This window comes from Triticum urartu, chromosome 3 (genome assembly GCF_003073215.2).
Source record: "Triticum urartu cultivar G1812 chromosome 3, Tu2.1, whole genome shotgun sequence".
Taxonomy (NCBI): Eukaryota; Viridiplantae; Streptophyta; class Magnoliopsida; order Poales; family Poaceae; genus Triticum; species Triticum urartu.
Window position 1 is genome coordinate 479,750,922 of NC_053024.1, and position 27,875 is coordinate 479,778,796.

The following is a 27,875-nucleotide window of genomic DNA, read 5'->3' on the forward strand; positions in this document are numbered from 1 at the left end:
CATCAAAACACATAAACTCATAATACCGATCGTCACCGAACGTTAAGCGTGCGGACCCTACGGGTTCGAGAACTATGTATACATGACCGAGACACGTCTCCGGTCAATAACCAATAGCGGAACCTGGATGTTCATATTGGCTCCCACATATTCTATGAATATCTTTATCGGTCAAACCGCATAACGATATATGTTGTTCCCTTTGTCATCGGTATGTTACTTTCCTGTGATTCGATCGTCGGTATCTCAATACCTAGTTCAATCTCGTTACCGGCAAGTCTGTTTACTCATTCCGTAATGCATCATCCCGTAACTAACTCATTAGTCACATTGCTTGCAAGGCTTATAGTGATGTGCATTACCGAGAGGGCCCGAAGATACCTCTCTGATACTCAGAGTGACAAATCCTAATCTCGATCTATGCCAACTCAGCAAACACCATCGGAGACACCTGTAGAGCATCTTTATAGTCACCCAGTTACGTTGTGACGTTTGATAGCACACTAAGTGTTCCTCGGTATTCGGGAGTTGCATGATCTCATAGTCATAGGAACATGTATAAGTTATGGAAAAAGCAATAGCAACAAACTCAATTATCATCGTGCTAAGCTAATGGATGGGTCAAGTCAATCACATCATTCTCTAATGATGTGATCCCATTAATCAAATGACAACTCATGTCTATGGTTAGGAAACATAACCATCATTGATTCAACGAGCTAGTCTAGTAGAGGCATGCTAGTGACATTCTGTTTGTCTATGTATTCACACATGTACTAAGTTTCCGGTTAATACAATTCTAGCATGAATAATAAACATTTATCATGATATAAGGAAATATAAATAACAACTTTATTATTGCCTCTAGGGCATATTTCCTTCATGCCCTGCATCACTAGCGAGATACCATCTTGTTATATCATATTATGATTTTTTTGAGAACGTGTTGTCATCCGAGATTTGTTATTATTGCTCGCTAGTTGATTATGCCGTTGATATGAGTAAACATGAGACCTAAATGTTATTGTGAATATGGTTGGTTCATAATCTTTGCTGAAAACTTGAATGCTGGCTTTACATATTTACAACAACAAGACCAAACAGAGTTTGTAAAAGTTTTTCTTTATCACTTTCAGTTTGTCAACTGAATTGCTTGAGGACAAGCAAAGGTTTAAGCTTGGGGGAGTTGATACGTCTCCAATGTATCTACTTTTCCAAACACTTTTGACCTTGTTTTGGACTCTAACTTGCATGATTTGAATGGATCTAACCCAGACTGATGTTGTTTTCAGCAGAATTGCCATGGTGTTATTTTTGTGCATAAATAAAAGTTCTTGGAATGACCTAGAAATTTACGGAGACACATTTTGGAATTTATAAAAAATACCGGCGAAAGAATCAACACCAGGGGGGCCCACACCCTGTCCACGAGGGTGCAGGGTGCGCCCCCCTGGGCGCGCGCCCCTGCCTCGTGGGCCCCCTGAGGCTCCACCGACATCAACTCCAACTCTATGTATTCACGTTCGGGGAGAAAAAATAAGAGAGAAGGATTCATCGCGTTTTACGATACGGAGCCGCCGCCAAGCCCTAATCTTCATCGGGAGGGCTGATCTGGAGTCCGTTTGGGGCCCTGGAGAGGGGAATCCCTCGCCATCGTCATCATCAACCTTCCTCCATCACCAATTTCATGATGCTCACCTCCGTGTGTGAGTAATTCCATCGTAGGCTTGCTGGACGGTGATGGGTTGGATGAGATTTACCATGTAATCGAGTTAGTTTTGTTAGGGTTTGATCCCTAGTATCCATTATGTTCTAAGATTGATGTTGCTATGACTTTGCTATGCCTAATGCTTGTCACTAGGGTCCGAGTGCCATGATTTCAGATTTGAACCTATTATGTTTTCATGAATATACGTGAGTTCTTGATCCTATTTTGCAAGTCAATAGTCACCTAATATGTGTTATGATCCGGTAACCCCGAAGTGACAATAATCGGGACCACTCCCGGTGATGACCATAGTTTGAGGAGTCCATGTATTCACTAAGTGTTAATGCTTTGTTCCGGTACTCTATTAAAAGGAGGCCTTAATATCCCTTGGTTTCTAATAGGACCCCGCTGCCACGGGAGGGTAGGATAAAAGATGTCATGCAAGTTCTTTTCCATAAGCACGTATGACTATATTCGGAATACATGCCTACATTACATTGATGAACTGGAGCTAGTTCTGTGTCACCCTATGTTATAACTATTGTTTGAGGAATCGCATCCGACATAATTATCCGTCACTGCTCCATTGCCTATGAGCTTTTCACATATTGATCTTTGCTTAGTTACTTTTCCGTTGCCATTGTTACAATCACTATAAAAACTACTACTGTTACTTTTGCCACCGTTACCGCTACTTCCATATTACTTTGCTACTAAATACTTTGCTGCAGATATTAAGTCTTTCAGGTGCAGTTGAATTGACAACTCAACTGTTAATACTTGAGAATATTCTTTGGCCCCCCTTATGTCGAATCAATAAATTTGGGTTGAATACTCTACCCTCGAAAACTGTTGCGATCCCCTATACTTGTGGGTTATCAGAATATCCGGGGACGGGTATGCGAGTATCACGCGGTAGTTTACCCAGGTTCGGGGCTCTCCGGAGAGATAATACCCTACTCCTGCATGTCTGGATATATATGGTGTACATGTCTGGTACAGAGTTGCTCCTGGAGTTGTATCTGAGGTCAGTGCTATAGGCATCTGGCCTCGTATTTGTGAGCACAAATGCTTGGGCATGCCTGCCCGTGGTCGGGTGGCCATATGAGCTAGTGGCCATGTGTGGCCATGAGTGTGTGCCTGAGAGCATGTGTGTGCCCATACATGGGTGAATGGATGTGTGGGCTAGCTTAGGAAGTAAGCTATGTGAGAATGGGTGTGGGCATGGTGGGTGGTGGCCCACCCACCAACTACACTATTCGGGGGACATTGATGTGACGTGTTACACCTGCTACAGCACTCCACTATTCTCCAGCAGTGCCGGGTATGACCGTCTCGTCGGGGTCTTGTCGGTGTCGGGTCGAAGCAGCGGTTGACTCAGCGCAGCAGGCCGGCTGGAGCAGCCGGACGGAGAGCAAGCCGGGTGGCGAGCCAGCCCAGGCAGTTGGATAGGGGCCGTCTGGGGCGGCCTGAGCAGTCGGACTGAGGGGCTTTGCTAGCCCCCGATGTCTTGAAATATTGTCTTGTCGTCTTCGGGGTACCCGTGGTCAATCACCCCGACATTGATGTTGAAGTGTTAAGACCTTGGAGACAACAAGAGCGGGGCTTGAGTCTTCGTCACGAAATACTTGATCGTCTTCATCTTCGTTTACTTGCCGGTGCATGGCCACTTGCTCAAGGGCTTCCATTTCGCCTTCACTCATGGAGTCATAAGTACCATCGTCATTGAAGATCATGGTGCGCTTGTTTGTACATTCGAAGGACTTGTGGCCTCGGCCGCCGCATGTAAAGCATTTGAAGGAACTTGTCTTGATGGTCTCATCGGTTGGGGTAGATGATGATGAAGCTCTCGGCTTGAAGTTGCTTGTAGTAGGAGGACGAATGGAGGTCGTCGAAGTTTTCTTGTAACTTGATTTGTCGTCGTTGCTTGTAGATGGCTTGGTTGAGGTAGAATGTGTTGGAGTCGTTGAAGCTTGTGGGTTGGAGAAACCATAGGACTTGGATGAGAACTTGGCATATTTGAAGTCATCTTGCACTTGACGTCCCGCTTTGGTAGCTTGATGCACTAGCTCGATGAGGTTCGAGTATGGTTGGAAGTCGGCGATCTTCTTGATAGGATGATTGAGTCCATTCAAGAAATGTGCCATAGTTTGCTCATCATCTTCCGTGACATTAGCTCGTATCATGGCAATCTCCATTTCCTTGTAGTATTGTTCAACGCTCTTGGTTCCTTGCTTGAGGAGTTGGAGTTTCTTGAAGAGGTCGCGGTTGTAGTATGTTGGCACGAAACGTACTCTCATGACGTCCTTCTTTTGCGCCCAAGTAGTGATGGGTGGGTTGCCTTTTGCCTCACGACGCTCAATGACTTGTTCCCACCAAATGAGGACGTAGTCTTGGAACTCAAGGGATGCCATCGCGATCTTCTTCTCTTCCTCATAGTTGTGCAAGCGGAAGATTTTGTCAACTTTCAATGCCCATGAAAGGTACTCTTCGGGATCATTGCTTCCATTGAACTTGGGCATGGTGAACTTTAGCTTGCCGTATCATTGCTCTTCATTGTGTTGGGGTCAGGGATGATGACGTCCTTGACGAGGAGGATTGTCTCCCTCAACTTGCTCTTGTCTTGGAGGATCTCAATTGTCTTCTTATTCTTGTCGAACTTGAGGTGCTTGTCGAGCTCGTGGAGGAGCTTGAGGGACTTGACGATGCACTCTTGATTGAGAAATCCTCTCTTGAACTTCATCGCGAAGCGCTTCTTGTTGCTCACGAGCTTGTCGGCTGCACGTGGCTACGGCTCGACTTGAATCTCGGAGGGGACGTTGTGCCTCAAGTGCTTGAGCTTCACGTAGTTGTTGTTCTTAATGTTGTGCCTCGACGTCTTGCTCCTCTTGAAATTTACGCGCTCGCTCTTCCTCTTCTTGTTGGCATTGACGTTGTCGTTCTCGTGCTTGCGCGAAAGTAGCTTGGTTTTGACGGTGGCTTTGCTCTTGAGAGTCGTTGTTCTGTAGAGGATTTCGGTTTGCTTGACGGTCTTGGCGCACGACACGTCAAAGAGTATTCGATGTTGGTGTACTTGAGCCGGAGATGGTGTCGTCGGAGTGTCGACTTGAGCGGCTCTGTCTTAAGTAGGACGACCAAGTGGAAGAAGGGCGTTTGAGCAACAAAGCATGGATCTCATCCATTCTTGCGTCATTCTCTTGTTTGTGGTCGTCGAGCTTGTGGTCAAAGTAGTCTCTTGTAAGTTGCTTGGAGAGTCACAAGTCGGTGGCGAGGTTGTCGATGCGTTCGCTCATTGCTTGTTGCTTTTGATGCAAAGCTCATTGTGCACCAAAGAGGTGGCCCTTTGTGACGTAGGAGGACATGTCGTCGTCTTGCTCGATGAAGAGTGGGTTGGTAGAAGTACTTGGCCTATCCATCATTCCAATCAAATATGTGAGTGGGAGAAAGAGAAGAACTTATACCAAATGTACCTTGACCGATGTTGAAGATGGATCAATGATCACTCAAATGTGGAACAAGGAAATATCACAATTGGTACCAATTCTTGTCGGTTTCTCACACCACACAAGTAAAATCTTATAGTGGAGCTTGGTTAGGATGGTGGCACAAAATTTGATGCAATTGTTAGTGAACTTCAATAATGTTGGAAAAGATTCACAAATTTGCAAATGCAACAAGTAGACCAATAGCCAAATTTGGTAAACGGGAACTCACACACGGAGAGATAAATGGGGTCGTGCAACCAAGGAATGAGCCAAAATGTGGAGTCCACGAAAATGCTCGTGTTGCACAACACTAGAGAGACGCTAGCATGATTGCACAATAGGCGGATACGAAGACTTGTGCACAACCTACTAAGCAAAAATGCAATGACTTCTATCCCAAGTATGCTCTATGTATGGTATTCCGATGATACGATCCAAGATGATCTAGTATGACAATCTTAATGTAGTATGATGCTATGGTTCTTGCTTAAAAGCTTTTTACTTATCTTTTCCTTTTGCTTAAAAGCTTGGTTGGCTCTTTCTCTTTTGAGCTCTTTTCTCATGCAATGCTTCACGAGCCAAGATATCAATTGAGTATGCGATGACAACTTTGTGACACAAAAGATGATACCAAGATATGCACCACGATGATATGGTATGTATGCTATGGGGTGTATGATCACTAATGTGCACAAGTGACGTTGCCAGCAATACTCAAAGGCTAGTCTCGATGGGTAAGATACGCAAAATTGGGCTATGGTGGTTATCAATGTAAATGGCAAGAATGTGAAAATATGGTATGTCATGATACCAAGCTGAGGTTACCGTTGAGGTTGGTTGTTTGTAAGCAAGAACGGATGACAGTGACCAAATAGTGAAGTGGTCGTTGTTGATGACGAGCCGTGGCAAAGATGAGCAGTGGTGATGTTGATGTCGAACCATACCTAAATAGCCGAAACACAATAGGACATGGAACCGCAACTCAAATTCTCAAAGCAAAATGTGACAAAATTGTCGAAGTTTGTAGCGGGTAAGCGATGGTGGTGCTATGCGGAAGTGCTGGTTGTATGCGGAGGTGGAAGTGGGCACCGGAACAAAATTTGGCAGAGGTTAGGTGGAAAACGAAGCAGTGGATGGAAGTGATGTTGTCAGGGGCCGGATGTCCCGGTTCTGGATCCGTGGATGAACTCGAGGAACTCCGCGTGGAAGAGGCAAATTGGGGCAAAAATCGGGGGATTTTGTGGATGAAAATTGGGGAAAAGATGGGGGAAAGCTAGATGTACCTGCAACACACGAAATCCGCAGATCAAATCCAAACAAAACTTCATCACACCAACAAATCACAAATTTTTTGGGGGCTATTTTTGGTGGGGATTTTCGAATTTAGGACGAAATCAAGCAAAAGAAAGGCTAGAAAAACAAGGGGTAGGGGCTCCAAATTCATGATCAACATTGCTTTGATCCAAGATGATGTAGGGTGGAACCCTAGATAGCCGATCTTTCACGAAAGGAGCGGATCCCGCTGAAAGAACATGCGGTGCCCCCATGTTTGGTTTTGGTAATTGATGACAATCTACATGGACTAATGGTTGCCTTGAGTTATATTTGAAGGTTTTGTCCATAGGCTTTTCTTGGAGTACATGTGTTGGTTTCAAGGAGAGTTTGTGTCGACCAAGGTGCTATTCAAGGAATTACCTAAAGATTGGTCTTGTGAGAGGTTGATCAAGACTAAGTCAAAGAGTGAATCAAGTTGATCAACCCACAAAGCATAGAAGATGTACCGAGAGGGATCAAGTGATCCCATGGTATGGTAAGCATTGCCAATTACGTTTTGTGTACTAACCCATGGTCTTCGTGAGAGTTCTTTGTGGGGTTAGGTTGCGGTGTGCAAGTTCAAGTGGAGCATCATGAAGAGATCAAATGCTTGAAGCTTGCCGTCCATTGTGGTGACAATGGACCTGTGAAGATGTGCGGAAGAGTGGCTCACCCATAGTGGAGTATGGGGGAGCAATCAACTAGTCTTCATCGAGCCAACACAATCAAGAAAGGTGGTCCAACTTGAGGAAGTCAAGATCGTCATCATCTAGCTCAAGTGGACTATGTGCAAGACAAAGGTTTGCCCTTGATAGGTTTTCTATTTTACCAGTCTCATAGTGGTGGTTGGGAGACCGGGTTATAGGATCGATTGCCGTATTATCAAGGGGGGCTCTCGACGAGTAGCTTGATCGTATCGTTCGTAGAGAGCTCAAACCATTTCATCCTTGCATCATCTTTCTTGGTTCTTGTTTGGTTCTATTTATGAGTTTTAGAGCTTATGGTCATCTTGGTGACAAGCTCGAGTTCATCGAAAACGGAGTTCACTCACATCTTCTTTGTTGTTTTTGATGTTGGAGGTTATGCCGGTTCTTCTCGGTTGGAGGTTTCACTCCTCTATTTGTTGTCATACCTCCCCTGCCTCTTCTTACTATAACCAGTCGCTGTTTTGATGCTACTCGCTGTCTTGTATCCAACAAGCTTGAGTTTGCTCAATTCGGAGCTCGTATGAAGAAGTTATGGCAGTTCTGGTTTTCTCCCTGCGGTAGTACCGCGGTCGGCAGCAGTAGTACCGCTTGTAGCATCAAGCGGTAGTACCTCTCCAGTACCGCCTCGATTTTGGGTCCTGCTCTTTTCGTGTTGGGTTTAGCAATAGTTGCACGGCAGTAAGGCACGGTAGTTCCGCCTACCTCCTATAAGCGGTAGTACCACTCCGGTCGGGCGGTAGTACCACTACTGCATTACTGCCGCCGTACTCTGCTCTTCCCTGCCTCTTTTTGGTCCCGTGTTCTGCTCCTCCAGCGGTAGTACCGTCGGGGTGAGCGGTAGTACCGCTTATATGCGGTACACCTCCCCAAGGTTCATGTTTTGTTGCTCCTTTTCCCTGCTTCTTCCGCCTAAGCGGTAGTACCGCTCGTGTGCGGGCTGAGCACATAACGGTTGGTTTTTCCCCCTCCTATAAAAGGGGGTCTTCTTCCCCAATGAACCTAATCCTTTGAGCTCGTGTTCTTCCCCCATTCTTGACCTTTTTCGAGCTTGCTAACTCTTAATCCCTCCATGGATTCTTGCTAGTTTTTGAGGGAAAAGAGAGAGGAGATCTAGATCCACATTTCCACCAATCACTTTCTCCTCTATGTGAGGGGAACCCCTTGGATCTAGATCTTGGAGTTCTTGGTGTTCTCCTTCTTGTTCTTCCTCTCATTTTCCTCCCTGGCATTAGTTGCTTCGGTGGGATTTGAGAGAGAAGAACTTGGGCACTCCGTGTGCCCTTGCCATTACATTTGGTGCATCAGTTTGAGTTCTCCACGGTGATACGTGGAAGTTACAAGTTGAGAAGCTTATTACTCTTGGGTGCTTGGTACCCTTGAGCTTGTTCCTCTTGGGTGCTTGGGCGCCCTAGACGGTTGGTGGTGTTCGGAGCTCAATCATTGTGGTGTAAAGCTCCGGGCAAGCGTCGGGGTCTCCAATTAGGTTGTGGAGATTGCCCCGAGCAATTTGACGGGTACCGGTGACTGCCCCTAAGGGTCCCTTAGTGGAATCACGGCATCTTGCATTGTGCGAGGGCGTGAGGAGATTACGGTGGCCCTAGTGGCTTCTTGGGGAGCATTGTGCCTCCACACCGCTCCAAACGGAGATTAGCATCCGCAAGGGTGTGAACTTCGGGATACATCGTCGTCTCCGCATGCCTCGGTTATCTCTTACCCGAGCCCTTTACTTATGCACTTTACTTTGTGATAGCCATATTGTTCTTTGTCTTATATCTTGCTATCACATAGTTGCTTATCTTGCTTAGCATAAGTTGTTGGTGCACATAGGTGAGCCTAGTTGTTTTAGGTTTTATGCTTGGCAAATTAACCGCTAGGTTTATTCCGCATTTGTTTCAAGCCTAAACCGCAATTATTTTAAAACGCCTATTCACCCCCTCTAGGCGACATCCACGATCTTTCACCCGCGGTGAACACGAAGAACACGAGGAGAAATCACGAGGGGAAATATGAGAGAATCACTCAAATCAACAAGAAATGATTACACATGTGCTAGATTCTCGAAACACAAAGAGAGATACACAATCCAAAGTCAACAAGGGACGATACAAAGGGTAACAGGTTCTTCTCCGTGAGGAGGTCTTGATGTCTTCCCGTTAGGGGTCTTGAATCCAAGGTGGATCTTCTCCAAAGAGGTGATGGTCCCTCACGATGGAGTAGATCCGGATGGATGAGCGAAGCTCTATCTCACATATGAGCTAACACAACGCTAACCCTGGAAAGAGGGAGGAGGAGGAGTATATATAGTCTAGGGGGTCGAAGGGGTACATGGGCCTTGGCCCTACACTGTGCGCAGACAGGGGAGGCCGGATGTCCGGGCTGGAGGGGCCGAATGTCCGGGCTGGCGGGTTCGGTCTTGTTGCATTTGGGAAGGCGGGCGCCGGATTTCCGGGCTTGGTCCTGATTTCCGGGTTGGGGCCAGATGTCTGGGCTGAGGCCAGATGTTCGGGGCCTGTAGGTGCTTGGTGGCTGGGCGGCTGTTGTGGGCGATGCTCCAGGGGCCGGATGTCCGGGGTCATGGCCGGATGTCCAGGGCCTGGAAGCTGTTCTTGACTCCTTCTGTTGGTTCTTTTCATCCGTGAACTTGGGGACTTGTCCGTCTTCACATGCATCTTCAGGAGGGTCCTCTTGGTACCTGATCATGCACAACATTCTGGACTTAGGTAGTAGCCATGTCTCGAGTGGATCATATGTGATATCACTAAGGAAGGATGTCACCTCGGTCTTGAGAGCTCTAGCTCTAGCTCGTGTTATAGGTCCTCTTGGCACTTGGTGAGACGACGGTAGGTCCATGGGGATGATCGTAGGATGCTCCGCATCACTACCCCTGACGTGTGGGCCTGGATCCACACGGCAGTGTGCCAACTACACGTCAAGGGAGCTGCGTCTGAATCAAACTTCAATATAATCTATACCAATATAAAAAGACCCAAAGGGGCAGATCCAATTAATCTTGGCCATCAAATCATGTCAATCCAACGACCTAGACTGCTTCAATGTCGAGCGCTCAACACGTTTAGCGTGCAGTTAATTTCATGCCAAATATAGTGCTAATCACATAATAACACGCAAATAATATCCTAATTAATATCCGCATGCACTTAGTATACTTCCAAATTAACATGCATTGCACATACACATTGACTAGTCAATATAAAAAGACTCAAAGAGGCAGATCTAATTAATCTCGGCCATCAAATCATGTCAATCCAATGACCTAAATTGCTTTGATGTCGAGCGCTCAACACGTTTAGCGTGCATTTAATATCATGTCAAATACAGTGCTAATCACATAATATCATGCAAATAATATCCCACTTAATATCCGCATGCACTTAATATAATTTCAAATTAACATGCATTGCACATACACATTGACTAGTTTTATAAAGTTGTTGAAACTATAAATGATGGAGATATCTCAGCCTCTGGGGCTACAACTATCTTCTTTGATTGCACCATGCTTACAAGTTTTGCTAACATAAAATGCAAGCATTGTAGGAGTTACAGAGAATGTTATCTATACCAATATAAAAAGATCAAGAGGGGCAGATTCAATTAATCTCGTCCATCAAACCATGTCAATCCAATGTCAAGCGTTCAACATGTTTAGTGTGCAATTAATATCATACCAAATACCAATTATTTGTGTTAATCACATAATTAACATACATCCTACCTAATATAAACATGCAATTTACGCACAATTGATATCCTACCTAATATAAATAAGGAATTAATTTTCTCCTCAATATTAACATGCATTGCATGTACTACACTTTTACTAGTTACAACAAATACACCATTATAATACCAATGGCCCCAAAAACTTAGGAGCCCTCCCGAGCGGTGACTAGGGTTTCGAGGGGAAACGGCGGCACACGTCAGATCTCGATCGGCGGGGCGCGTTAGGGCGGCGTGAGATGGAATCCATTCGGCGCTGGCAAAGGGAAGGAGGGAGCTCTCTCGCCACGCGCGGCGAGGGCGCGACTGGAGGAGGCGATGGGCAAGTTGGATCTGACGGAAGAGGAGGCTACGTCGCTGGTGCTCGACGACGCCGACGATGGTGAGCCGGTGAAGTGGTCATTGGCGGGCAAAGTCCTTACATCGACACACGTTCCATATTCCAGACGATTTCCAATGCCCTTCGGCCAGCATGGGGAAACCCTAAGGGCCTGTCGTTCCGGTCCGCAGGGGAGAACATCTTCGTGGCAGAATTTGCATGCAAGCGTGATCTCGAGCGTGTTTGGGAAGGAAGCCCATGGCATATTAGTAAGCATGTAGTGATTCTCTCGGTGTTCAACGAGTGTATGAAGCCGTCTGAGTTGCAGTTCAACAAATTGCAGCTTTGGGCTAGAGTTCTCAACCTGCCCTTCAATCTCCGCAATGAAAAGCGAGGGCAGGTGGTGGCGAAACAGATCGATGCTAACGCCCAATCAACACAGTTTGACCCAATTGGGGGGTTTCTTGAGGACGAGGGTTACAATTGATGTCAACAAACCTCTACGGAGGTGGATACTTATTGATTCAGCTGCTCGGGGTGGCCGCGACTGGTATGACATACAATACGAGAACGTCCCAAATTTCTGTTTTTCGTGTGGCCGTCTTGGCCACGCTAACTGATGTGCCCGTCGCCTGGGACAAGGGATGACAACGGCGACCTACCGTTCAAGACAAGCCTCAGAGCGCCAGAGGATAAGAGGAGGACTGGGTCGAGCGACAACTCCAGGAGCCAGCCAGAGCAACTCAAAACATAGTGGACGAGGCGATGTTCCTGCATCAAGCTCGACCAAGGATTCCAACCCCGAGGTCACCTCACCTGAAGAGAAGCATGCACGGCAATAAGAGGAAGGGTGGACCACCAAAGCAAGTTTACAGAAAGGTTATCATGCCCGCTGAACCAATTGAGGATCAGGAGAACTCTCAGGCCAACACGATCATACAATATGATCTACGATGGCAAGGGGTGTTAAAGAAACGGATGAGCGGGAAGGAGAACGTGCACCCAAGAAGAAGAGGGACACACCAACTACTTCGGAAAACTCGGGCGGGCGCTGCAGGGCAGCCCTGCCAGTCCCAATGAGTTGCATAAGCTGGAACTGCCGGGGGCTTGGGAACCCCGGGCAGTTCACGAGCTTCGCAACGTTGTGAAGCAAGAAGGGCCCGTGCTGGTTTTTGTCATGGAGACGAAGATCAGTGGAAAGCGAGTCGAGGATCTGCGACATACTCTAGGGTTTGCAGGCAGTTTTGCAGTAAATAGTGACGGCCTTAGCGGAGGCATAGGGCTGTTCTGGTCCAATGACATTAAGGTTGAGCTTAAAAACTTCAGTAAAAATCATATTGATGTGATGGTCAGTTCAGACACCATGGGCTTGAACGCGTGGAGGTTTACAGGATTCTATGGAGCGCCAAGAGCATCTGATCGTCACCATAGCTGGCGATTCCTTAGAACACTCCATAGCATTTCACATGGTGCGTGGATGTGTGCCGGAGACTTCAATGAAACTCTATATCCCCATGAACACTTCAGCAGAACTGATCGCCCCGAGCGACAGATGAGGGAGTTTCGAGAGGTCACAGATGACTGTGCTCTCCAAGATCTTGGCTGGTCGGGCGTGGCCTATACATGGGACAACCGACAATCTGGAGATGCCAATGTCAAAGCACGGCTTGATAGGGCCTTTGCTAATGAGGAGTTCCGACAGATGTTCGAACACACACGGGTCAGGCATGTGTGTGCGGTGGAGTCTGATCACTGCTTCATTATAGCTAAGTTCAGAAACCAAGCCTTTTCACATAGACCACCGGGTTCTAAGCAATTCCGTTATGAGAACATCTGGCAATCTCACCAGGATTATGAGCAGCTCATTACAAATACTTGGCGGGGTCAGACACGCGTTTCGGGGCTGCAAGGAATTATGGACTCCCTAGGGCAACTCCAGCGACAACTCGAGCCCTGGGGGTTGCGCGAGTTTGGCAGTTTGACAAGGACAGTCAGGAACTTGCAGAAACGATTGGACAAGCTGCGCCAACGATCGGTGGGGCGAGGCCCTACGGATGAGGAAAAGAACGTCATGCAGAAGCTCCAAGAGGCGATGCACCTCGAGGAGACATGGCTGAGACAGCGTTCCCGAGTTCCATGGCTCCGAGACGGAGACCGTAATACAACATATTTTCAAGCTCAGGCCAGAAAACGGAAGTGGGCAAACATGATTGTGGGACTCAAGCGTGCTGATGGCTCTGTTTGTGTCTCGGAGGCGGAGGACAAAGCTGAAGTCCAAGCTTTCTACCAAGCTTTGTATACATCGCAAGGTGCTAATGACACTAGCGCGCTGTTATCACATGCTCCACCGAAGGTAACGCTTGAGATGAATGAGATGCTATGCAAACCATATGAGGCCGAGGAGGTGCACCAAGCATTGTTCCATATGGCCCCATCCAAAGCGCCCGGAGTGGATGGCTTCACTGCCGGCTTCTTCCAACGCCATTGGAAGCTGCTGCGGGATGAGGTGACTCAGGCGGTGCTTGCTTTTCTCAACGGTGGAGAACTACCGGTGGGTCTTAATGACACATCGATTACACTGATCCCCAAGGTATGTCACCCTTAGAGCATATTGCAGTACCGTCCTGTTGCACTTTGCCCTGTTCTTTACAAATTGGCAGTCAAGGTGATTGCTAACAGGCTACGGCTATGCATGAATGACATTGTTAGTGAAGAACAGAGTGCATTTGTTCCGGGTCGACTGATAACGGATAACATTCTTGTCGCTTTTGAGAGTGTGCACACTATGAGGCGACGGAAGAAAGGGAAAAATTATACTTGTGCAGTTAAGCTGGATATGATGAAGGCTTACGATAGAGTGGAGTGGCATTTTTTGGAAGCAATGCTCTTGAAACTGGGGTTCCATGCGGATCTGGTCAGGCTGATTATGAAATGTGTCACTTCAGTGAGATTTTCAGTTCGTGTCAACGGCGAGCTGCAACCCTTCTTTAACCCATCGAGAGGGCTTCGGCAGGGATGTCCAGTGTCCCCATACCTTTTTCTGCTCTATGCCGAAGGCTTCTCATCGCTGCTGAAGCACTATGGAAGCTTTGTTGATCAAGGAATAAGGGTGAACTTCAGAGCACCATGGGTGAGCCACCTCCTGTTCACCGACGACGGTCTTAGTTTTATTAAGGCGGACACAGAGAGTGCAACAAGATTGAATGAAATTCTAGAGATTTACGGGGAAGCATCGGGACAGAGTGTTGACAGAAGCAAAAGCTCAATCTTCTTCAGTCCCAACACACCCGAACCTCTTAGACAAGTTCTGAAACTAACACTTGGTGTTCCAGTGGAGGCTTTTTCAGAACGGTACCTCGGTCTTCCGACAGCTGTTGGAAAGATAAACATCGGTACCTTTGAGTACCTAGGGGACAGAGCCCGAGGGTATATGCAAGGTTGGTCGGAGAGGCTTTTTGCTTGCGCCGGGAGAGAAGCACTTCTCATATCTATTGTCCAAGCAATTCCGACGTTCAGCATGAGTTGCTTTCTCTTGACGAAGAAGGTGTGCAAGGGTTTGACCTCCAATATGGCAAAATTCCGGTGGGGGAGTTCCATTGACAGAAGATCACTCCATTGGATCTCATGGGACAAACTTGCAACACCAAAGTGTAATGGCGGTATGGGCTTCCGTGATCTGCGGATCTTTAACTTGGCATTGTTAGGAAAGTATGGATGGCGCTTCATGACAAACCCTGATTCCTTGTGTGCCAGGGTAATGAAAGGGAGATATTTTCCTGACACGGACTTCATGCATGCCTCGGTACCGAACTCCTCCTCGGCGACGTGGAGAGCTATAGTGGCAGGCCGTGAAGCCTTGCAGGCGAGACTGGTGAAGCGGGTCGGCAATGGGTCCTCTATATCTGTATGGGAGGACAAGTGGATCCCTTCTACGGTTACAATGTCATCGATGCTACGACCAGCAAATGCGACAGTCCTTACTGTCGATGAGTTGATTGATACGGAAAGCTGGAGTTGGCGAAGGGAACTAGTAAGAGAAAACTTCATTGCACCGGATGTGACAGCAATTCTGAATATTCCGCTACAGCGGGGAGGAGGTGAGGATTTTCTCGCGTGGGCACATGAGAAGTCAGGCAACTACTCTGTTAAATCAGCGTACCGGGCTCTAGTGAATCAGAAAGAGCGTTTAGCTCTAGATGAATGGCAGGCTATCGGCACTTCAGTGAATCAACAACAGATGTGGAACGCAATCTGGAAACTCAAAGTCGTCCCGAAAGTGAGGGTGTTCTGGTGGCGGGTGATGAGGGGCATCTTACCTGATGAATGCACCCTTAAACACCGCCACATAAGACAGATCAACACTTGTAAAATTTGTCTAGCCATGGAGGAGGACTTGGAACATGCACTGCTGCACTGTTCGCATGCGAGGAGGTTTTGGGAGGAAACAAGATTGTTATTTCATGTGGATCTACCTCGGCTCCATCCTCTTACTTGGACGAAAGACATTCTCTGCGATCCCCGATTCTCTGACAAGGAACGGGCGATATTCATCACAGTGATGTGGGCAATTTGGACGTCTCGAAACTGACTGACTCACGACAAGGAGGGGTGGAATCCAGCCTATTCGGTCAGACGGGTTAGAGAAGATCTAGCCATCTTGGAATTACCCAGGCAGCAGGAGATCACACTACCCGGCTTTGGCTGGGATCCTCCTGACGATCCTCATATTAAGATCAATACAGATGCTGCGGTTCACCTCGATGATGGCAATGCAGGAGCGAGAGGGGTCGCCCGCTCGTCCTCAGGCTTCAAGGGTGCATGGTGCAAACCGATATCGGGTGTTACGGATCCTCTCATCGCGGAGGCTCTAGCGCTGAAGGAAGGAGTTCTTCTTGCTACACTTTGAGGCTTCACGCATGTGATCATGGAGACTGACTGTCTAGAGGCAGTTCACCTCTGGAACTCTCGCTATACCGGTCGGTCGGTGATAGCACCTATCTTGTTAGAAATTGGAGAGCTAGCACTTAGTTTTACTTCTTTTCGCATTCAGCATGTAATGAGAACAACCAATGGTCATGCACACTTGTGTGCTAAGCGTGCTTGTACGCTTAATGTGACCGAGAGCTGGCTCGATACCACTACTGGCTTTCTGATCAGCAACCTATTGGCTGACTGTTCAGCGAACGCCTTTGTTGAATAAAGCTCTCTAAAGTTCCCCGCAAAAAATAGTTACAACAAATACGTGAGTACTCCTATATCGCTTGTAATTACATTATTATGGGATTGAAGGAGTAGCTTATATCCTGTCTAGGAATAAATAGTTTTGAAAAATTTGAAACAATGTGTGGGATAGTGACCCACCTAGTCTTATCATGCCAGCGATGAGTTTTTGAAGTCCAATAAAGCTAGCCGAATGGCATTCCCTTAAAAAAACTTCAAATAAATCGAAAATTGCTTTATATTTTCTCTATAGGTTGCATTTCAACCCATTTCATCCGAAATTTCACACACATAAACCTCACATATGTATTTATTGGGCAATGATAGACGTAGGTGCGCCGGCCCAAATTTGGGTCGGTCGCTGTGCAGCCGTCCGATCCGAACGCGTCCAGCTGTTGGATTAGGTCTCCTTCCCCATGTCGTCTTCTTCCCCCACGCTCACCATCCCGCATAGCATCGTCCCCCTCTTGCCGCTTCCATACCTGAAAGGGTACTGTCTGCCCCGTCGTCGTCGCCATGGCCGACGAGCATCAGCAAGATCTCGATCCTTGTGGCCGCCGGGATTGCAACCAGCACACGGGCACCATGAATGCACTTTAACACCGAGTGGTCCAGCACGCAGCCGCCATGCTTGCAGCACCTTGCGCGTCACCGGCTCCGGCTCGCCGTCTTGTCTACTAGGACTACCATATCCTAGTGAAACTCAGCGAACAAAAATCTCAGGATGGTTACTTTAAGCAAAACAAAAATCCAAAGAAGTCTGATTGTAACAAAATAGCTAACCGATTCCAGCAAAAAAATTAAGCCCATTCGAACCAAAACACCATAGTAGTAAACTCAAAGAAGTCTAATTGTAGCAAAAAGGTAGTCTGTCCCAGCAAAAAAAGCCCATTCCAGCAAAAACATCATAGCAACAAATTCAAAGAAGCTTGATTGTAGAAAAAACTAGTCGGTTCCAACAAAAAATCAAGACCATTCCAATGAAAAAAACATCGCAAGTGAAGATGTTGTCTAGTTCCAGCACCAGTGTGCGCTGGTTTCAGCACATCCCTCACCGGTTGCACCAGATGCCGATGCCGGTTCCAGGAAAGTGCTTATGGTCCTTATAAAAAAGTGATATTGCCAATTCCAGCAAATGGTGACCGTGCTGGTAGCAATCGCTGGTGTCAGTTCCAACATTTTGGTGGACACCACCGTTTCGCCCCATGTCGGGTGTTGTAACCCTGCCGGTGCCGGTTTGCCACATCGTCGTCGTAGCTCTGTTAGTGATCGTCGCAGCAAAAAACGGCATCGCCGTCACGTCGCATGCACGGTGGTTCCCCCCAAAAGTTGCAGCCGCGTTGATTTTCTGCATCCTCCGCCGCAGCTCCTTTGGTGTTCGCCGCGACAAAATCGACTCGCTGCCGCGCCCCTCGCGTGGTGGTTAGCCCCCCAAACTGCAACACATCTCCTGTCGGCCGTCGTTGTTGCGGCAGCAGGCGACGGAGGTTGTGGTGGGGAAAAAGAAAAGGTAGTGGTGGAAAATGGATGGGTGCCGCTCCCGAAAGGAAAAGGTTGTTCGAAGCGGTGCGTGGACCCACGCGGTGATTGCAGTCGCTATGAGACCGGCCCAAACTAGAGCCGGCGGTCCGTCGTGAAATGTTTTCCTTGTAAATTTTTTTCAGATTTTTCTGATACCGAAAATTTTGAAGTTTGAATTTTGATTTTTCTAAAAGGCCGAGATCCAAAATGCCATCCTAGATGAGCCCTCTCTAGCTAAACAAATCCCCCTAAAAAAAACTAAACAAATCAATTCCGTGTTCGTTATTTATATTCGTAGAGATACGAGGGGCAAATTGCGAAAAGGTAAAACTGGGTCACACCTTTTTCGCTTGTGCACGTCTTTCCATCGAAACCCTAGCAGCCGAGCTCTCCATCTAGCTCTCCCGATACGGCCCCGCCGCCTCGCTGAGCAGACTCCAAGCGGAGGCGAAGGCGAAGGCAGACGAAACTATCGCCCATGGATCTGCAGATCGTGGGACGGCACGCGTTGCTCTTTGACGACGACGCGGCGGCGGAGGTCGTAAACTCCGGCGGTTCCCTCGTCCCCTGGTCCGCCGCCGGCGCGGCCGATCTCCTCCTTGACCGCCACGACGTCCGCCACCTCCTCGACCGCGTCCCTCCTCGTCCAAACCGCGCCTACTCCGTGGCCCTCCTCTCCACCCCCTCTCCCGACGGCGTGTCCGAGGCCGAGCTTGACCGCGAGCGCTTCCTCGACCTCACCGCCGACGTCGGCACCGGAGACGCGTCCCCTTCAGGTATAAACCCCTCTACCCTCTGTGCTTATTGTATATGACGCTACTCTCTGGCGCCAACAGCTGTTTTTTGTACCATTTTTATGTAATTGGACGCTGTTAGCGCAATTCTGCGGACTTTTAGCATTCTGAGAGCGGTCTTGGGAAATGGAACCATCGTATCTTATAGAAGGTTGATGCCAAATAATGTTTTCTTTTCAAATGCCCCCATTTGCTATTGTCAGAAGAGAGTTGGTCTGTATGAGCTGAAATATGGGTGGCTCAGTTGGAGTAAATGTTGAATTTGGTACGCTATGACACTGAGATACTCCCTCCGTCCGCGAATAAGTGTACATGTAGCTTTTGTTCTTAAGTCAAAGTTCTAAAATTTTGACCAACTTTCTAGGGAAAAGTAGAAGTATTTATAGCACTAAATTAGTATCACTAGATCCGTTTTGAAATGTACTTTCATAATATACGAATTTGATGTCATATATGTTACTACTATTTTCTATGAAGTGGGTCAAAATTTTAAATTTTTGACTAAGAACAAAAGCTAGATGTACACTTATTCACGGACAGAGGGAGTATGTTCGGAGAAATATCTGTGAAATGCTAACATTGTAAAATAACTCGGTGGTCCCGTGCTATTGTTTGCCTGTAACAAAGTTAATATTGCATCTGTTGGGTTCCTATAGTAGCTGTACTGTCTACCGCGTATACGAGCAACAGTAGTTGTTATAAAATTTTGCAGTTTTACCTAATGAAACTGGCACACGTGGCAAAGGCAGTGGTGCTAGTTGGACTCCTATTATATTTCTTGTCATATTGTTTTGTAAGTTTGCAGGAAGGATGCTTGATTTTATTTGATGAGCATCTTTAATCTGTTCAAAGTAAGGGAATTTTCTTCGATTTCTCCTGAGATGTATCTTTGGATCTGCATTTTTCTTTTTCACTCAATCTTAGTTTCTGTGTCTTGATTGTTATGTAACAATACCCAAACTGGCATGTTTTCTTTCTGCAGGAAACGGGACAGATACTGGGCAGGCCGGTTATAATGCCGTCGCTTTCTCATATGGGGGACCTGCTGGTTCTGATGATCCGAAGGATTCAGTCTCTTCTTATCGCCCATCTTTTCCTGTGCCAGAAAGCCTGTTGAATAAGCTGGTGAGTGTACAAAGCCTACTGTCTGCTCTCATCATATATGCATTCTGTCATATTATTTTTCCACTTCATACATTTTTATTAATCTTCTTCAGTTGATCCAGCAATAATTGTCCAAGGTGCATATGTTCTTCTAAGGATTAAATGTCTATTTCAGATGGTTGGAGCAGAGATGAAGTTCCTACTAGTGATCCACATTGTTTCCTTACGATCTATCTTGACGTAAGGAATAGGCAGGTGGGATTAGAATGATGTAAATGGTACATATAATAAAAGAAGAGAATACTGCAACGGGATAGCTGTTCTAAATTTTACTATGTTGTACCAGTTCTGTAGTACTCCAGTTGTGTTTAAGTTATATGGTTGCGATTTTCTGCTCTCATACCATTACTGAGACACTTTTCTTGTCATAATTTTTAATTTGCAGCCTCCCTCCGAGAAGGTGCATCAGATAATTGCAAGAACTGCTCTATTTGTCAGTGAGCATGGGGGACAATCAGAGATTGTGTTAAGGGTGAAGCAGGGAAGTAATCCAACATTTGGATTCTTGATGCCTGACCATCATCTCCACAGCTACTTCCGCTACATTGTTGATCATCCTCAGCTGTTGAAAGATGTCTCTGATGCTGACACCAATAAAGGCAACAAAATTGTTATGGGTGAGAGTGAGAATGCTGCCTCGTCAAGTGGAGCTTTATCATTGCTTGGGGCCGTCTACGAGTCTGGAGATGAGGATGAAGGCGTGCTTCCAGCTAGTTCAAAAGGCAAGGATCCTGGAAATGAAGCTTTGCATGACAATGTCCACAAAGGTTCATCATGCCTTGTACATGACAACGAAGTGAAAAAAGATCAGACAGTAACAATAGAAGCAGCCACTTTAGTAAAGGATAAGCCTATTTTTACCAAGAAGAACCCAACAATTGCTGGAAACAGCATTGTTGCTGCTCAGCGGGAGAAGGTTAAAGATGCCATGACAGTGTTAACCACTTCTACCAAGTCTGACAACTCTAAATTGGGTGTGTCTGACACAAAAGAAATGATACTGGAACCACCATCCTTTTTGAAGGGCACAATGGAGAAAATAGTCGAGTTTATTCTCAGGAACGGGAAGGAGTTTGAACAAAAGCTCATTGAGCAAGACAGGATGACAGGGAGGTTTCCATTTCTTCTCCCGTCTAATCCATATCACTCGTACTATCTCAAGATGCTTCAGGAAACCCAAGAGGTAATTTGGATCACACTCATCTTTTATTTTTTAGGACGTAATATTCGCATAACTTTCCCTTTCCTGACCTGTTCTATAGAAGTCAATTTTTTTAGACATTTGTCAGATAGTTTAATTGGGCTAAACATTTGCAATTTGTACCCCTTCCCTTCACATCCATATTTTGTGGAGTTCTATTTGACTAAACATTTGTCAGAATTCACACCATTAATTGGTTGTTTCATCATTCATGCTTTGTTTAAACGAGTGAGCTGTGAACCAATGGGCATGTTCGCTTAGAAGTTGCAGCAGCTGCCAATGCTGTAATGAAATAAATATAAGCTTTGGCCTAACATTCTTCAGTTTCTGAGGTTTATTTTTTGTTTCCTTTCTTCTTCTGGATCACTCGCTTTTGTCCGGCTACTGCTTTGTCTTCCATTCTCTGTGACACACTGACACTTAAAAGTTTCGACGTCTTGTAGAATGAGTATTAAGTTATTTACCCATGCTTGAACTTCTGATTACCTTTCATGCTAAAATTGCCTGTTTTTTTTCTTAAGTGCACATGATGTCTTACACTTGATCTCTGAACTTCAGGTAAGTTCATGTGGACACTATATCAATCCTGATGCACAGTTTATTCTTATTTATTTAATTCCAATCGATACACAGATATTTTATTCAACTGTGTATATGATTTGATTGATGTCATGGTTTTCTTCTTAGTTTGGAAAGTTTTTTAAAATTCTGGTGCACTTCATTTTCCTTACACATGTGTTTTTGTAAACTATAAGTTGCGTTGGTCTGATTGTTTCTTCTATATGTGCTGTTTTATATTTTCTGTGGGATGTAATACCATCATCGGGTTTTAGTGGATATTCATCTTTATGCTTATATGGCCTGTTTATGCCAAGATTGCTTGTTTCCTTGGTCTTTACTCCTAAGTGCACATGATGTCTTACACTTGATCTCTGAACATCAGGTAAGTTCTTATGTGGACACTATGAATCACTGATGCACTGCCTTTTTCCTCTTTGTTCATATTTCCAGCCAAGTACCGAAGTATTTGGTTTAACTGTATTGCATCACTATGTTTTCTGGCATGGCCTATAAGCATCGATTTACGGTTTTCTTGTTATTTTCAAAGTTTAATACTGGCACTGTTTCTAAATTTCTAAGATACAAGACTTTGTTTTGATATCGTGGCTCGCACCAATGCAAATTGTAACCGCTCTTTACTGTGTTTCCTGAATTTGCTGTGCAGTCCAAGTCCCGTGGTGGTTCTTCAGAGCACAAAGACAGAAGGAGCTCTTCAGAGCGCCAAGACTGGAGGAGTTCTTCAGAGCGCAGAGACAGGAGGAGTTCAGAACGTAAAGACAGAAGATCTATGGATCGCAAAGATAGAAGTTCTTCAGACCTCCGAGACAGTGGCCACGACAAGGGGCGGGGAAGTGCTAACAAGGACTCAAGCACTTCTGATAGAAGCTCCGCGGAACCATCACAGAAGCAGCTTTCTGACAAGCAAGGGGAGGGGAAGTTCCAGTTGGTCACTGATGGGGCCAAGAAGGAACTTCCTCGGACGGTCACTGCAGACGAAGCTGCTGCTATTGTTATGGCGGCTACTCGTGGACTGGGGCCTGCCAATCCTCAACCTAACACGCTAAAAGACACGAGTGACATTCGCCATATACAGGGCTCAGGTGCAGTGTCCAAACCTGCTTCAAATAGTGAGCCTGGCACATCAGTCACAAGTAGTGATCAGCTAAAGAAGGAAGGTATTGGAATTATCGATGATGATTGGATCACAAATACAATCGCAAAAGCAGTTGCTGTTGCCGCCTCTAAAGAGGCAGATTCTTCTGAAGCTTCCATGACAAACGAGCAGAAGCTGAAGGCTGAGAGGCTTCGGCGTGCAAAGATGTTCACTTCAATTATTAAGGGTGGTGGCAACAAGAGCGATCTGGTGACAAGTGAGATAACTAATGAATCTGCAAGGGCCGCTCCTGCTAATTCGAACCTCCCCGTGCCTCCAGAACCTTTAGCAACTGAACGGGAAGGTAGCTCTGTGCGTTTTGAACGGGAAGGTAGCTCTGTGCGTTTTGAACGTGAAGGTTCGAATATGATCAAGCAGGAGAAAGACTCTGATGACGAGCAGAACAGGGCACGCAAGTACAGAAAGCATCATCCAGAATCCGATGAGGACAAAGATTATTTGGAGGAGGAAAGTTATAAACACTCAAGGAAGAGGCATCGTTCGGAGCGTTCAAGAGGCCACAGTAAGGATGCACACAAACGTAAGCACAAGCAGCACTCCAAGGAAAGGGAGTATAGGCATGATCATAGCTCTTCGGAAGATGAGCTACGCAGTTCCAAGTCAAGGCATTGGCATAGGGACGATCATCACTACACTGAAGATGACGAGCATAGGAGGCACCGGAGGAGCCATCGCTCTGGTTCCAAAAGGAAACACAAGGATGACAGAGATCTCAACGAGCAAACTCTTGGCCGTCCTGAAGCCTCCCAAAACACGCCCGAGCACAGGCATGGATCAGAGCAGCCCCCTAGCGACACTGCTCAATCTTCGCAGGCGGCAACTCAGGTCCCAGATGAGCTGAAGGCGAAAATTAGGGCGATGCTATTAGAGACACTATAATACATTGTGTGATGTGATGTAACACTGTACTATCATGTTCTTTTACATTTGGCGCCTTATTTGTTACAGCCCAGTTCCTTTATTTTGTTCAAGCGTTTGTCTTGTTAAAATATCCCATTGCCTGGCACTGTGGTCTGCATTTATAGCGCATGCTTCCGTCTGCTGGCGAACACAGAAGTATTATAGCATAGCATGATTACTGCTAACCTTTTTGCCGTTTTCAAATGATACTCAGTCCCAGAATGTAATATACTTTTTGACACTACGATAGTTTTGGGCCAGAGGGAGTATATGTTGCTTGAAGTAGTTATATCTCTTTAGCTGCGAAACATTACCACTTTTCAGGATTGAAGGACGTCAGACATAGTTTCAAGTTGTTGCAATCTCAAACGTAGTCTGCTTCTATCTGAACACCATATCCAGCGTGTTTGTTTTGTTCGTATGCTAACGGCACCAGATCGAATACTGATTTTGTTCCAACCCAGCACTCGGTATTTATTTTGTGCCGATCCTACAGTACAATACTACCTGAAAAGGAAAAGAAAAAGAAAAAGAGAAACGCTTATTATTTAAGCCATTGCTCGATTTGTTGCCAAAGTTTTGCTAGTACAATACCTGCGCTAGCTCTACAACAACTCAAAACCCTACTACGTAGCGTCCAGCGCTACCGGGCATGGCCATGGCGGCGGAACCGGACGAGCACGACTTTGTCAGCCTCCTCCCCGACGAGATCCTGGGCACCATCATCTCCCTCCTGCCCACGGACGACGGCGCGCGCACCACCACCCTCTCCCGCCGCTGGCGCCACCTCTGGCGCTCCTCCCCGCTCAACCTCGACGACTGCGACATCATCAGGAATAGGCGCTGGGATTACCTCCTCTCCTGCCCCTCCGACCGCCGTGGCCTCAACGTCAACCGCCTCCGCAAGGGTGAGCGCCAGCTTATCGCCGTCATCTCCAAGATCCTATCCAAGCACCAGGGCTCCATCCGCCGCCTCTCCATCCGCTACGACTACTTCTACATCAGCGACATCCACGACACGCTCGGCGGCTGGCTCACGTCCCCCGCCCTCACCAACCTCGAGGAGATCGAGATCATCAGCTGCAGCTACAGAGGCCAATATCCGCTGCCGCTGCCCGTGATCCGCTTCGCGCCGACCGTCCGGGCCGCCACCTTCGTCCTCTGCGCTTCCCCGAGCAGGCGCCCCATGCGCTCATCTTTCGGCAACTGAAAAGACTCGCCCTCCATGACGTGACCGTCCCCAATGACGACCTCCAAGGTGTGCTCTCTAACTGCCCTGTGCTCGAGAGCCTTCTGATCGACATTGACGTTCGCCGTACACCAGACATTGTCCGGGTGCTGATCAACTCACCGTCTCTCAGGATCATCGAGAATGGCTACATGGTTCAAGTAGTCATCGAGAATGCCCCTCAGCTGGAAAGACTCATCACAGCTCGGAACTTTCATAGTTCCTATTACAGTTACAACCCGATGTTCGTCCTGTTACCCCACGCACGGAAATTGGAGATCTTGGACTCATTCAGAAACTTCAGGGAAGTGGTTCTCGAAAGCTTCAGAACAACTATGCGCTGTGAGGGTTTTGGTTCTCAAGGCTTGTGAACCTGATCTTGATGAAGTTATCGACTTGCTGAGATGCTTCCCTTACCTGACGAAACTGTACATCACGTCTTCTCCGCGGAAGTGTTCGAGAAACGATGGACACGGTTACAACCCGCAAGATCCTATCACATGCCTTGAGCTCCATCTCACAGAGGTGGTGCTCAAGCGCTACGAGGGCAAGCAGCCGGATGTGAATTTTGCCAAGTTCTTTGTGCTGAATGCTAAAGTGCTCGAGTCAATGAAGTTTGGTGTCCACGACAGTTGCAACAATAAATGGATAGCTAATCAGCACCAGCTCCTACGTCTGGATAGTAGGGCTTCTCGAGATGCTCAAATTGATTTCAGATCTGATCTTACTTGTGATGATTTTGTTTGCTATGATGTTCTCTCCGTGCCTGATCCCTTGGGTATCAGAAAGTCTTGTGAATATTGTTCACGAGGCTGACCAGGTTGCGGACCTTGTATTAGATTTTCTTGCCCGTCCTATTTTGGTGCAAACATGCCTATTGTGTATAATTTTTTAAATCTTCTATGAGTGCAGCTATTGTGTCCTTCCATATCTCTTCATCGAATAAAGAAGCTAATTTTAAGATAATGTTTAATTTTTGAAACTTCTATTAGTGCAGCTGTTGTGTCCTTCCATATCTGTTCATCAAATAAAGAAGCTAATTTTAAGATAATGTAGTTCCATGAGTTTGCGTCTTTGATACCAGAGCATCTCCCAATACTCATAAAGTGTCTTGCTAATACTCCATGTGTTCCATGTCAGTCTCCCTGATATTATAGCATAGCATCCCAAATGGTCGAGTACATAATTGTTCTAAACATCCATGTTGGAGAGAGATACCACATCAGCAAGGATGCTATCGTGGAAGACATTGAGCTAGTATCATATATTATTCCTTCGGTAGTAGTTGCATTGGACCCAACACTAAATTTCAGAAATCTGGAAAGGGTATTTTAGTACCTTTTGCTAACCCTTGTCAACTGAAAGTTGTTGATTATGCACTGTCGGCCTGTCACGTGAACACGCAGGCTGCTTTGGCTTTGCAAACAAACATAAACGAACACAGACTTGTTGTAAAAGGTGTCTCAATGTCGCATAATGTCTTGATAACAGGTGGTGGAAAGCAGATGAAGAACAAGTTTGTGAATGTGTGATTTTTTTTGTTGGTATTTGCATTCACACGGTTGCCGCCTTCGCATACCCACCATTGGTGGAGAGTGTATCCTGTGCACCAAGAGTTGTGCTACCGGTACACCAAACATCAAAACTTATGTTATGACTTCTAAAAACAATTAAGTATGTTATGACTTGTACCACGTTGTGTTTCTAGGAGAGCGAACTTATGGTGGCGGAGCACCTCAGTGCTCTGAATCACAAATCGTGCAACCTGGCATTGGGATAGTAATGTACTAGCTCACTGTCCCAGTTAGCTCCTCGTAGGCATAGGTGGCGGCGTAGGTGTAGTTGTTTGGTACACATGTTAGATTGTGGTTTAGGTGTTTGTAAACGGGGGCCGTCTTGTTCATGTGATATGGCACAGTCGAATGGAGCAAGTTGTTTGCACGTCTTGATGTGACCAAAGAATTCATATTTTTTACTTGTACCACGCTGCATTTCTAAGAGAGCGAACTTATGGTGGCCGAGCACCTCGGTGTTCCGTTAGCTACTGCAAGTAAACATTTGTCAGAATTCACACCATTAATCGGTCATTTCATCATTCATGCTTTGTTTAAACGAGTTAGTTGTGAACCACTGGGCATGTTCACTTAAAGTTGCAGCAGCCACCAGTGCTATAATAACTTGATACGTATAAGCTTTGGTCTAATGTTCTTCAATTTCTGTGGTTTATTTTTTGTTTCCTTTGTTCTTCTGGATCACTCGCTTTTGTCTGGCTAATGTATTAAGTTATTTACCCATTTTTGGACTTCTAAATACTTTTCATGCTAAAATTGCTTGTTTTTTTATTTCTTAAGTGCACATGATGTCTTACACTTGATCTCTTAACTTCAGGTAAGTTTGTGTGGACACTATATCAGTCCTGATGCACAGTTTATTCTTATTTATTCAATTCCAATCGATACACATATATTTTCTTCGATTGTGTATATGATTTGATTGATGTCATGGTTTTCTTCTTAGTTTGGAAAGTTTTTTAAAATTCTGGCTCATTTTCCTTATACAAGTGTTTTTGTAAACTATAAGTTTGCTTTAGTCTGATTGTTTCTTTTATATGTGCTGTTATATATTTTCTGTCGAATGTATACCATCGGGTTTTAATGAATATTCATCTTATATGCTTATGGCCTGTTTATGCCAATATTGCTTTTTTCTTTGGTCTTAATTTTCAAGTGCACATGATGTCTTACACTTGATCTCTGAATTCAGGTAAGTTCTTATGTGGACAGTATGAATCACTGATGCACTGCCTTTTCCCTTTTTATTCATATTTCCAGCCAAGTA

The 27,875-nt window shown here is 46.1% G+C and overlaps 1 protein-coding gene and 4 non-coding genes across 7 annotated transcripts; all 5 read left to right on the forward strand.

Moving 5' to 3' along the window:
- Positions 1-18,344: 18,344 nt before the first annotated feature.
- LOC125544466 (NKAP family protein UM04995) lies at positions 18,345-23,880 on the forward strand. 3 transcript variants are annotated; one of them, XM_048708170.1, is made up of 5 exons: positions 18,807-19,660; positions 19,792-19,934; positions 20,027-20,168; positions 20,359-21,156; positions 22,400-23,880. In XM_048708170.1, exons 3-5 carry the CDS (start codon positions 20,076-20,078, stop codon positions 23,786-23,788), a joined length of 2,280 nt encoding a protein of 759 aa, XP_048564127.1. In that variant the 5' UTR covers positions 18,807-19,660; positions 19,792-19,934; positions 20,027-20,075; the 3' UTR covers positions 23,789-23,880. The 3 variants fall into 3 exon arrangements, with proteins under 3 accessions (XP_048564126.1, XP_048564127.1, XP_048564128.1); XM_048708171.1 differs by having other exon boundaries at positions 20,036-20,168; XM_048708169.1 differs by lacking the exons at positions 18,807-19,660; positions 20,027-20,168 and adding an exon at positions 18,345-18,791.
- LOC125549750 lies at positions 21,706-21,768 on the forward strand. Its single transcript, XR_007301472.1, has one exon. It is a non-coding gene; the product is annotated as a small nucleolar RNA snoR101 (small nucleolar RNA).
- LOC125549749 lies at positions 22,091-22,154 on the forward strand. Its single transcript, XR_007301471.1, has one exon. It is a non-coding gene; the product is annotated as a small nucleolar RNA snoR101 (small nucleolar RNA).
- Positions 23,881-27,398: 3,518 nt separating the features above from the next.
- LOC125549752 lies at positions 27,399-27,461 on the forward strand. The gene has a single exon (XR_007301474.1). It is a non-coding gene; the product is annotated as a small nucleolar RNA snoR101 (small nucleolar RNA).
- A 313-nt stretch (positions 27,462-27,774) lies between these two features.
- On the forward strand, positions 27,775-27,837 carry LOC125549751. Its single transcript, XR_007301473.1, has one exon. It is a non-coding gene; the product is annotated as a small nucleolar RNA snoR101 (small nucleolar RNA).
- Positions 27,838-27,875: the final 38 nt, after the last annotated feature.